Consider the following 12527-nt stretch of genomic DNA (forward strand, 5'->3'; position numbering starts at 1 on the left):
TTTTTTATTCAATCAAGCCTTTTTCCAGTCACCGAGAATCCAAGGAGTGTATTTGGACGTGTTTTCTGTCAGAATGTGAGCGTGGTCGTGAGCAGTGGTGCGTCCCTCCCACACAAAGCCACAATAGACTCCGGCAGTGAGCAGCCAGGGCGCTATTATAACCCTAATCCTGCTCCTATTATACAGACCAGAGAGAGAGCGAGAGACACAGAGAGGGAGGGAGAGCTGAAGATGAGGTCATCCCAAACATTGCACACACCCAGGGTCACTGCCTCACTATAGAGGCACTCTGATAAAGGCAGGGATGGTGCAGGGCCTGGGGGGGGGTGTGTGTGTGGGGGGGGGGGGGGGGGGGCTGCAGAGAAAAGGGCCTGCAGGAGGGTGAAAGATGCTCAGATAGGTGAATGGACAGGAGACGAGGTCAAAGCCTGTGTTCAAGGTGCACAAAAAAACACACACCGACATGTGACGGGGATGGTAAAGTACTTTGTTTATTTCATATGCATATGAAACCACACTACAACAGGAGCAGAGAACCACGATAATGGCCGTCGATTTTTGTAATAATGTTAATTCTAATCACAAGTGGATAAAAGAATAAACTGTAGGAAAGTAAAAATACACGCTAATGGGAATAAAACCAGTAAAATAATTAGAATCAGTACATAAATAAACAATAAATACTGAATAAATAAGTGAATAAATAAAAGAACAATTTATTTAACCTACACCCAAACAAAATAAATAGCTCTAATGCATGAACCCTGGCAATGATTTCATGGGACAGTTAAGAATGTGTCTCCATGAAGAGATTTTTTTGTTGCATTTTTTGAATTCCATCCCTGCACCAGTTTATTTTTTTGTGTGTGTTTGCATCGGTAGCCCACAGTACCCGAGTCCACAGTGACCAGCTCTGTGGTGCTGCATGTCGTATTAATGTGGTGATTGTCATACGGAGGTGTTCAATCTGCCCAAAAATAGCTTCTCTATGCTGGAGAACTGGACACAACCACACAAATCATGCCACACTCTTTTTTTTTTTTTGCTTTTTTGCCTGCTGTGATGGGTTTCTTTGCCTCTCTTTGCTCAAGTTAAGCACACTAACCAGCTCCACGTCCCTGTATGTAAAAAAAAAAAAAAAAACCCGTCTTGAGAGCAAACAGCAAGTCTATTCTGGCCGAAAGTCACCATTTCCAACTAGCAAAATAGTCGATTTCTTTGCTAAAAAACATGAGCAGTGTCCCCCAACTATTCATTTAGCACAATCACTGGAAGATTCCCATGAAAAGGTATCCTTGTACATTCTTTAATCTATGATTCTTCATTTTACAAAGAATAACAAGTCTTGGTGAGCTTAAACACTTTGGTAGGCAACTGTGAAATATTAGCTGGCAAATACTTAACTGCATGCCATGGATACTTTATCCAAGCCCATACCACTCCACATCCAGCACCACTGCACTATTCAGACCTCTGCAGCTTTAGCAGCTTATTGTAAAAAAAAAAAAAAGAAAAGAAAACCTACAGTGAGCCTCAACCACTCGTTTGGAGAGTACATTGCAGATTGCATAGATAACAAACTCAGCAGTGTGATTGTTTATTGAGAAATAAAGCATTTTTGATCCATTTTTATAGCTCGTTGCACCAGTACCACAAGCAGAGAGCTCTCAGCCAGTTTTTGTGCAACTATCATTCACAGTAAAGTAAATCGGCAAAGCGGCCTAGGGCTGAGTCTAACCCTATGAATTAACAGTCAGTTCCCCTTCAAAACACTCAGGGGTGCTTTTCACAGTTGTATCGCCCCCCCTCCCAAAACACCTGCCAATGTCTCTCTTCCACGTTCTCTCTCACACACAAACACATGCACACACACACACACACATACACATCTTTGTTTTCTTCCCCCAAGTCTGATTACTCATCATTGATTGCTCCGAGTTGGCTGGTCTTGTTTTTTTTCTTCTTCTTCTTCCTACTCCCCCTGTGGGTTAAACTCAGAGAAAGTAGTCAGGGGGTGGGGAAGGTGGGTTGCTGGTGCGGGTCGGTGGAGCGTCGGCGCCGTTGCTGCCGCCAGTACTGTGGTTTGTGCTGAGGAGCTTCTCGTAGCGAGCCTTGTAGGCGTCTCTCTCCCTCAGCACTCGAGTCAGCTCGCACTGTAGCTGTTCCAACTGAAGGGAAGGAAGAAAACAAGACAATCCGATGGTTTATTGTGGTATTGTGTGTTACCTAGCTATAATACGAAGCTATATTACAAAGATATTCTCTTAGAAGTCATGCCAGGAATGCCATATGAAGGAAGATATATCAGACGCTGCTGTTTTCATCTCCTTTAAAGACCCCATATTATACCCTTCTTTAGCAAATTATTGTCTCACATACATGCAGAATGTGCATCTCAAGTTTGAGCTCAAAGTACTGTACAGACGGTTAATTCTACCATACCTATAGTAGACCTGGTTTCAGCACTGTTCCGAACAGGCTGTTTCAGTGTTTGTAGCTTTAAATCCAACTGAGCTGCTGCTGCCTCCACCCCTTCAGGAAGTGGCTTAAATCTACACCTCTTTCTGCATCTATTCTGCTCAATGTTTGGCTGAGAGGAGTCCAAAGTGGGAGGAGTCAGTAGAGTAACCTGTTGTGACATCACAACAGGCTGCAAAAACCTAACTAGCTAAGTCAGAGACACATTTTCTGATTTGCGGAGAAAGAAAAGAAACAAAGGAAATGGTGTTTTCTAAAGTTTTATGGGCCTAGAAATAAACAGAAAGTTTTCTGTCTTGCCAAATATGGCCTATTCAGGAAGACAAATCTACATTAAAGCTGACCAACAGGACAGAAAATGTTGTGTACCTGTTGTGTTAGCACATGTTTTTCTGACTCCAGAGCATGGCGGTGCTGTAAGCGCTTGTAGCGGCACGACTGGGCATAGCCGCGGTTCTTTAGCGTACGGCGCTTCTGCTTCAGGCGCACCACCTCGTCCTTGCTCACCCCACGCAGGTGTCGGTTCAACTCGCGCACCGACAAGCTCACCAGCTGCTCATCAGAGAAGCGCTCGTTCACCCCGCACTGCCGGGCAGATGGAGAAAACACACAGAGAGAATATGGTGTTTGTCAAACAGGCGCTGGAGACACACATTGGAAGTGATCACAGTGTGCACAGTTACAGGAGCATGAAGTGGATTCGTTCCAGGATTCAGGCTTTATATATATATATATATATGTGTGTGTGTGTGACCATGATGGTGTGCAGATTGTGTGTCAAACTGAGGGTGTGTAGTGTGTGAAGCACGTCTGTCTGTCTGTCTGTCTGTCAGGGGGCACATTTCGGCACCACATGTCCATAATCTGTCATGTAATCTGACTAAGTGTGGGTGACAGTTATCAGGATTACGCACAGCAATAATAGCAGATATTATCATAAGCTCAGGCTGTGCTCTATATAGAGATCTACTCCGACATCTCAATCAACCAGAACACAAAGAAGTTTTCTAACTAATAAATTACATCTAGAAGCCAGCAGTCGGACTGTTAGAAGCGCAGTATAATGTAATTGTAATCAGAAATAAGTCTTTATTAAGGTATTTGTCAGCAACTATATGGGCCTCCTGAGTGCATCCACAAGGAGGCTGCTGTATAAACAGAATGTAAACATGAATATAAGAAATGCAGCTCTAATAATATAAAGTAGGTCTTTCTAGGAGAGTTGGTGATGTAATGCAAGTTTACAAGACTTCGCAAAGACAAAGATTTAACTTCAGCGTGTTGTTGCCGTGTAGAGAGCAATCCTTAAAGTAATACTTGAGATAGACACAGACATTAATAACCGTGTTCTAATGTCCTTATCCTAATCCTTCACTGCGCGATCCTTCTCTCCTTCCGCCTGGCCCTCTAATGCGACATGTGCCACCGTCTTCTCACTCCACGTCTTTCCCCTCCAGAATTTTCCCACAGATTATTGATTCCCACTGAGTGTCATGACAATGCCTCATCTAATCTGTGTACCTGATTGACTTGTGGGTGGTGATGATGGTGATGGCTGCCATGCATGGGGTGATGTGGGTGATGCTGATGGTGGTGATGCTGGTGGTGATGAAGGCGGCCCTGGGGGCTGAGGGGCTGTGGATAGGGAGCCGAGGTGGGGGCGGTGTTGGGGAGGGATGGAGGAGCTGATGAGAGGAAGACGAGCGGGCGATGGCACATGTCGGCCGCCTTGGTACAGGAGATGTCACCTCCGCTGTCGCTGCTGGAGTCGCCCAGGTTGCTGCTGGAGCTCTGAGAAAGACCCGGAAACTGCAAAGAGGAGGATATGCAGTCAGTTTGTTTCATGTAAAAGAGGAAAGAGCTATAACTCAGGAATCAGATTATTACCTGTGAGCTGACAGCTGCAGCAGCAGAGTTCAGCAAAGCCTCCACAGCATCCTCACAGCCCAGGAAGCCGTTTACTGGCCCTCTCTCTCGGTCCCCTCGCTCCGGCACCCCTCCCAAGGCTCCAAGCAGAGTGGCAGGTCCCGTAACTTCACCTCCAAACTGCTGCTGCAGCGCTGCCAGCCAGATCAGGTCCTCCAGTGAAGCCGGAGTGGGACCCTGTGGGCCTCCGTGGCCCGGGCTGCCCTCCATGTTCCCCTGAGAGCCGGAGCTGATGCCGGAGGTGAAGCTGTTGGATATGGAGATGGGGAAGGAGATGGAGGAGGAGGACGACGAGAGGGAGGAGGAGCCCGAGGGCGGCGGATGGGCATCGCTGAGTGTCGGCGAAGGTGGCAGAGAGTTGTAAGGGCTGGAGCTTAAACTGGAGTCCTGTGGAGGGTGGCTGGTATATGGAGAGCTAGATGGGTCGTGGGGGAGGCCAGATTTGGGGTACGAACATGGAGGAGGCAAAGGAGGAGTGTCTGATTTCACCTCAAACTTAAGGAGGTCAAAGTCGTTCAGGTACTCCATGGCCAGGGGACTCGGGGGGAGAGACGGCATGGGGAGGGAGGGTGAGGACATGGTGGCTGCTGCTGCTGCTGGTTGGAGCTTCAACAGAGTTTTTCCTTGTGTCAGGATCGTTGGACAGTCCACTCCTCCGCCTCAGTGCGGCTCATAGACGGCAGCAGCAGGGATGTCAGGAAGCCGACTGGTTGGCAAGTTTCCTTTGAGAGAAACTGTTCGTCCCCTTGTCCTTGTCTGTGTGTCTTTTGTCCTGAAGAAACAAAGGAATGGAAAGGAAGGGTTTGGGATACAGTGGCAAGAGAAAGGGATGGCCAAGTCAATCAATCAACCATTTCATAATTAGGCATCCTACAATGGATTTATATTCTGTAATTATACAGTTCTCCACAGTTTTACCATAAAACTGTCATATGCATGATGGAACTGATGCAGCAGAACCTGAGATAAATGGTTTATCAATCAATCAGTTATTTGTATGGCAACTCTCATACAGCTTAGTGCAGTTTAAAGTCAACAAAATAACTGATAATATGATATGACAGAAAAATAAAGCTACATTTAAAAGGAATAGTTCAGAGAAGATTAAAGGGACAAAACTAAAATCAAATAATTAAAACTGGATAAATAGACTAAAAGATAAAGCATAAAAATACAATGACATAATACAAAATGGACTAAAAGCTTTAGGAAATAGATTTAAAAAGCACAGAATTAGAATTAAATACAACAAAAACTGACAAAGTGTCAGCGTCTTCATTTCAACGACAACAGCACCTGACAGTCAACAGGTTAAAGAGAGGTTCAGGTGTGTTACACTAATGTGGCCTTAAGCTGATGACTCTGGCAGAGATGAGTGTCAGGCTGCTATAAGCTCACGTGTTTCTATAGCCTCACTCTCTGACTTTTTATTTCCGTTTTAAAGTTGTAGTTTTCAGCACCCAACTAATGTAGCCTCCTGCGATGTTACTTGATGACATTTTTATCTGACTTTGCACAGTTTGCTTTGCAGTTACAAAAAGGCTTCATACTATTTGATTCACAGACACAATCCACAAGATCTTTTAGTCAACTCATAAATTCATCAGAAAGCCCCTTGAAGTAAAGTGCTGTAATTTTCCATAATTAAAATACATGTTCTAACCTCAGTTTTATACATTCGCTGGCTTTTTAAGGTCAATAAAGGATATTTATATGTATACAAACAATGTATAATTAGCTAGATAGACATAATGAGAAATGATATCTATATAAAATGCCTCGATAATAAAAACTGCTTAAAAGACATTCATTCAACACTTTTGTTATGCTAACTTCAGTAATTATACAAGCTAGTCCTGTACAGTTATAGAACCAATACTTCTTTTTCAGTTAGTTGTCATTTATTGTATCTAATTTGAATTCAGTTACTAATATTTCACAGTTTCAACTGCTAAAAAAATAGAAAATTGTAGTTACATTACTAGAACAGTCTTTTTTTATATCAAAAAGTTCAAGTGTTCTTCAAAGAAATTTGGACTTACTCACAGTTACAGGTTTGTAATGTTATTCTACATTTGAGACGCAAAATCTTAACAGTCTGTTTTTGCACATTCATTGATACTTTAGAGTGTTACAAAAAATATGAAATACCTTTGTTGTCTAGTCTTAAATTTTGAGATCTTTTCACTGTGGTGCTGCACAGGCTGCACACCATAGCTGTAAATATGATTGCACTATAAACACCTCGCCAAAAAGGTCAGTCTGACTTTGTTGATCATGAAATTAGTCTGTGTGAGGTAGGTCTTGTTTGTGTGTTATATTAAGACACTAATCTATAGCACATCCCCCACCTCTGCCCCCCATCTTAATACACACATGTATAGGACTATAAACGCCAGCACACTCACATACACGTTTGCAGACATATACTTGTGTTTGCAACATATGTAGACAAACCAGAACTTCTACACTAAACTTTTATATCTCTGCATGTTCAACAAGTGCATTTTCTGCCATTTCACCGCAAAAGTGACAAATTATGACCGTCACTTTGCCTCTTTTTATCAAGTACAGCCAGATCTCATCTATAAGCTCACTAAATGAAGACGTTTGTTATTCTGTAAGTAATCAAATGCAATCAAATGTTTTGTTAAAAATGGCCTCTCCTGAACTTTCAGGTGCTGTATTTTGTAAATGTCTGGGCTGAGATAATTGCCGGTTATCACGCTAATGGGCTCACACACAATAGATATAACACAGAATATATCCAGAAACATCTGCTCGCTGAACACATAACTGACTGATGTGCAAGAATTCAGATGGCTTAATCATTTTTGACAGAAAGATCCACAAGTCTCGGAGACCAAATCCAATTATCAAGAGGTTCAGACTTTAATCTAGAGCCAGAGAATTCCTAGAATTGATTTCAGTTTTATTTTATGTAGCTGAAAAATTTATTTTGTAAGAAACTGATGGTGAGGTTAAAAGCTACACATTAAAATGACAGAATTAGTTTTTTTCTCTCCTCTTATAGCAGATTCAACACCAAAAAACTGTTTTTGTTGAAGAAACTTTGTGATGAAGATACAAGTTACACATTAAAATGAAAGACGTTGTTCTTTTTAATGCTTTTATAGTATATCCAACGTTAAAAAATGTTTTAAATGAAAGTTGTATGAAAATAGAATATAGAACAACTTCTTTGGGGTGTCAAATGAGTTCAACATTAACCTGACAACTTCAAACATTCAAACGGAGCTGAACAGACTGAAAGTATCCCCTCATAATATCAATGAAAATATTTCCAACGCATGCCACACTGGTAACTTCATCAAAGAAAGCTGTGGAAGAGGAAACCTGCTTCCTCCAACACTAATGACAGGCCTTCCGATATCATAGCTATTGCTGTTAAAACACACACCTAATTAAAAAGTCCACCTTTGACTAGTGACTCTGTGGCACAGCTCATTAGTTTTGCCCCCCGTGGCTCAAAATGGATTGTAAAAGAAAGCAAACAGTGACGGGGCTCCATGGAGGCCTTAGTCTGGCTCCGGACCAGAGTCGGGGCAAAAAACACACACATGAGAGAGAAAAAAGTAGAATGAAAGGCAGCAGAGATAAAGGTCCGACACGAGACGACAGACAAAGTGAATGAAATGAATCTTACCGTGGGTCATAGAGATGAAGGATGGTTACAGGCTCTTTTCAACATCCCCACCAAACACACACACACAAATAATCGACTGACTGGCTGACTGACACGTTTGGAGAGAGACACAGAGGAAACACAGAGTGAGTGTGTGTGTGTGTGTATGTGTGTGCATGTGTGAGTGTGTGCATGTGTGCGCATGTGAGTGTGTATAGCACTCTGTCACTGAGTGCCACTGCCCCCTTTCTTTCTTTCCCCTCTGCTGCAAATCCCTGTTTGCAACAATCCCCTCCTCTCTCTCCACATCTCTCTCTCATGGTTCACAGGCATGCTCACACTCTCTGTCAATGTCTGTCTCTCTCTCTCTCTCTCTCTCTCTCTCTCTGATGTCTATCTTTCTTTATTTCTGCTTCTTGTTTTATGTCTTTCAGTCATACATCTACACATTCCCCTGTGATGCTACATATCATTCTAAACACAAAACAACACACACATTCATCACCAAATCGAGTAAATCACACTCAAAATGTGCCATTTTTACACACTCGATTAAATGCTGAGTCAGCTAGACATTAAGAAAAACGTTTCCAAACTCATCACTGAGAAAAACTAAGTCTGAATGGTTGTGTTGGACTGTAAAATCTGTGCTGCCTCACAGTGGACACGCACAGCGACTGAACTGAAACTGAGCAAAAGAGCAGCTTAGATTTAACTGCTGCTGAAGTTACTTACCGGATTAATGCTCTAAAATTCATTTTTGAAAACTCTCTGACAAATGTATAAATGTGTTGTTTTTCCAAGTGATCTAATCTGCTTGCGGTTGATTTGAATGTTTCAGTGTAGACTGTCATTGTCGAGTAAAAAAAGGATACAAGGAACTGTGACTGTAGACTTGAAGATGTTTTAAGAGGTGCAGATTAAACAGATAAAACTACCACAAACATGACAGCAGGAAATTCTTATGAAGGATTTTGAAACTGCATGATTAATTTTTTAAAAATGTGTCATAGCTGATGAATTAAACTCTGAACTGTCCATATGACCTGTTAGCACTGCTGAGATATAACTGTAGCAACAATCAGTTGAGTAGATATCAACTCCTGAATCAACCACTGTCAGTCCTAGTAATAATTTAAGGAGAAAAGAGTCAAAATTCTCTGATTCCAGCCTCTTAGGTTAAAATATTTGCTGATGGTTAGTTTTTATCGTTTTCATGTTGATTTTTTTATGAATTAATTGATTATTATAAAATGTCTAAAAACCAAAGAGACATGATTTGTTGGAAAATTACAGAGAAATAAAGAAACCAGAAAATATTCATATGTAAGAAGCGGCAGTCAGAGACTTTAACCTTATTTCTGAAATAATTATTCAAACCAGTTAAATAATTATCAAAATAGTTGATCATTTAATGCCTGATTCCTAGTCGGTTAATTGTTGCAGCTCCATAATTAATGCATTTTAACATGAATGACCGATTATATAAATGAATAAATGCAGTAGTCTCAGTAACTCTGCTTTTTGTTTTCAGCTGCTAAATCTACAGGAGCTACCGACCAAAACAATCCACTAAAGGGTTTAATTTTTGCTGGGAATTAACACTCCCTGTGTCTCCACTCTGTCCTGCTAAACTCAAAATCTGTAAATTAATTGTTTTTTTCCAAGCCATTTAAGTCGGCCATGCAGAGAAATGCATAACAAGCATTTCTCGATGCTCCTTAAAAGCTAAACTTGTTAATCCCGAGTCTCTCTGTGTCTTAATAGTGTCTCGTTAAGGAATCAGTGAGTTAATAGTGGCTCTGCAAATCTGATTTGGACAGTAAACAAAACCTTTAAGGCCAGCAGACATGCTGACTCATGGAAATCGCACAAGACTCACAAGCAGAAGTTTAATATTTTACTTTGACCCATAATTAACAAAAATTAGGATCTTAGATGAGATGAGAAGATGCTGAGGGATGAGTAAAATGAGAGGACTATTGGATAAACACATTTAAATAAGACAAAAAAAAACACCTTATACCAGTTTCTGTTCTCTTCTTTTAGTTTCTGTTTCCTCTGTTCTGTTTTAACCTCTCTATCTGTCCATCATTTGTGTTTCCGGGGAAAGCTTAGCAGCTAAACCAACAGGGCCTCCCATGAGGGTGAGGGACAAAGAGAGGGGGAGACACAGAGGAACTTACCTCATGCTTCATGGCAACACACCATCACCCCTCCAGCATCGGATCCTGCAGCGTCTCGGTGCTCCTCACACTCAGGTGAATTACAGCCCGGAAATCAATTGTTCACTGTTCTTCTGCAGCCGCATGTGCAGAGGTGTATTTAAGTAATTAGGCCTTTTTAAGGATTCAGCACTGTGATTACAGTAATGGGTGGAGGGAGTAGTGGTTGTATTCTGCCTGAACCCTATTGTTACTCTAGAAGTATTCCATTCACTTGAATGTTGTGTTCTTATGTGTAGACTGCTTCTCCAGAGAAACACTAACGAAGATTTTGAGCTTCAGTTATTGGCAGGATCTTCTTGCTTCTCTGAGTCCTGCATTGTCAGGAAAGAAGCAGGAAATCCTGGAGGTTTTTATTCAAGGAAAGAACTAGTTTAGCAGAAAGGCCTAGATTCTTGTCAGTATTTAGTTCCCCAATTATTACTGGTAAACACAACAATACAGGCACATGCAGAGAAGGTGCAAATTAATGTATGAAAATTCACTAAAATGTAGGAAATTAAGTGTTTGACACTCATTGTTGAAGCCAACATTTACAATACTGAAGGCTAGCAGTTTGTCCAAAACTGCTAAGCTAACTAGCAGATAATATTAGCGTAGCTGAGGAAATATTTAGCTTAATTTTGCATGAAAAATAAGGAAAAGGGGGCACAGTTAGTATGACTGAAAATCTGCTTGGATTAATTTAAAAAAGCAAAAATTTCAGTCTCCTAACAGACAGGCTAGCTGTTTCCCTCTGTTTCCATTCTTTATGCTAAGTTAAGCTAACAGACTCTTCCCTTACAAAAAGTTTGGGTTTCTGGCAAACAGCTTAAGTTAACCTTTGACAATGCAGGTGTGGAAAACATATGGACACACTCTTAAAACAATGACCCAAGCCATTTTTTTCTGTTTTTTTTTTTCAAAAAACTGAACCACACCACACTGAACCTTGCCCTAGATCAGAATACTACAGGGGTATTATCGCATGATCTGTTCAACTGAGGATGTTGGCATTTTTACCAGGGCAGCATCATGAGGCAAAAAAAGGAAATTGGTCAAAAACTGACATTGGCGATTATTTTAGGAAGATGGCGATATGACAAACAGTTGATTTTAAATTCTCTTTCCACTGTGAATATAATGAAAATGTAGCTTTGTTGCAAATTTACAACATCGCCAAACGTTAACTACAACTGACCAGTAAGCATGTTTTCCAGGAGTGATAAACTTGTCATTATTGCCTGAATGCTGGTGGAGCTGGCAAACTAGCTGCTTACACTGATGAATTATGACAAGAATATTTGGCAAACTTTTAAGTAACCTTGCCATAAATCTACTGCACACATTTCGCTTTTGTAAGGGATCTCACCTGACTCTCAGAAAGAGAATATTTCTCAAAAATGCAAATTTTTAGCATCATTGCACTCACATTGAAGAGTATTTTTTATTTCGACCCCAACAAATTAATCCCAAAGCTGTGTGGATAGGTCTTTTTAGAGGCAAATAAGACAATATACATTTTGGTTGTGGAGTTTGCATGTTGTTCTTTTCACTAAGTGCTCTGGCTTCCTCCCTCAATCTAAAGACATGCTGAGATTAATTGGTGATTCTAAATTGTCCATTGTTGTGTTAACCCTGTAATACACTGGCGACCCGTCCAGGTTGTATCCTGCCTTAACCCTAAATCAGCTATGATAGCCTCAAGCCCCTCGCGACCCTACAGAGGATAAAGCAGTGTATAAAAAATTGATGAACTGATGGATGTTTTGGTGATTTGGAACTGAGCCTTTAAACTCAAACATCTTTTTTGTTGCCCAAAACCCCCTGAATGAGACTGACCTCTCCTTCATCTTGTTAACCCGGTTTCATATCCTTCAGCGTTTATCCTCTGAGAGGCTCTAAGGGCCAAGGCAGGTCAAAAGACATTGGCTGCTGAAATGAGAGAAACTCTGGACAAACACCGGTGAACATTTTTTTGGAAACAAAGAGTAAACTTGAGAGTAACTAATGCTGGATATAAAGAATAAAGGACACATGAAGAAGAGTTTAGACAGAAAACAGATAGATGAGAGTGACCGAGCTGAGGACAGGACTGGACTGTTTGGACAGATGGTGTGAGGTGGAGGCCTGCAGGGTCCCACTAACTCGGCCTTATCCCACAGATACATGTCCTAATCCCAACTAACTCTGCAACAAGCAGCAGGCTTACACGTCTCACCTCGCAAGGGGCCTCCTAGCTGCCTCACCCTCCCTCCCTCTGTCTCCTTCAC

The 12527-nt window shown here is 41.5% G+C and overlaps 1 protein-coding gene across 1 annotated transcript; it reads right to left on the reverse strand.

Moving 5' to 3' along the window:
* Positions 1-471: 471 nt before the first annotated feature.
* Positions 472-8258, reverse strand: nrl (neural retina leucine zipper). Its single transcript, XM_022208807.2, has 5 exons — positions 8072-8258; positions 4366-5176; positions 4000-4287; positions 2848-3063; positions 472-2168 (listed from the first exon to the last, which is right to left on the reverse strand). Exons 2-5 carry the CDS (start codon positions 4981-4983, stop codon positions 1995-1997), a joined length of 1296 nt encoding a protein of 431 aa, XP_022064499.1. The 5' UTR covers positions 4984-5176; positions 8072-8258; the 3' UTR covers positions 472-1994.
* Positions 8259-12527: the final 4269 nt, after the last annotated feature.

Source organism: Acanthochromis polyacanthus, chromosome 4 (assembly GCF_021347895.1).
Source record: "Acanthochromis polyacanthus isolate Apoly-LR-REF ecotype Palm Island chromosome 4, KAUST_Apoly_ChrSc, whole genome shotgun sequence".
NCBI lineage: Eukaryota > Metazoa > Chordata > Actinopteri > Pomacentridae > Acanthochromis > Acanthochromis polyacanthus.

Bases quoted from the DNA above. Each gene is read 5' to 3' on its own strand.
- nrl (XM_022208807.2), bottom strand. From the start codon at position 4,983: ATGTCCTCACCCTCCCTCCCCATGCCGTCTCTCCCCCCGAGTCCCCTG. The intron at 3,064-3,999 runs GTACACAGATTA...TCTGCCCGGCAG, and splicing joins ACCACCCACAAGTCAATCAG to TGCGGGGTGAACGAGCGCTT. The intron at 2,169-2,847 runs GTACACAACATT...CCTTCCCTTCAG, and splicing joins AACATGTGCTAACACAACAG to TTGGAACAGCTACAGTGCGA.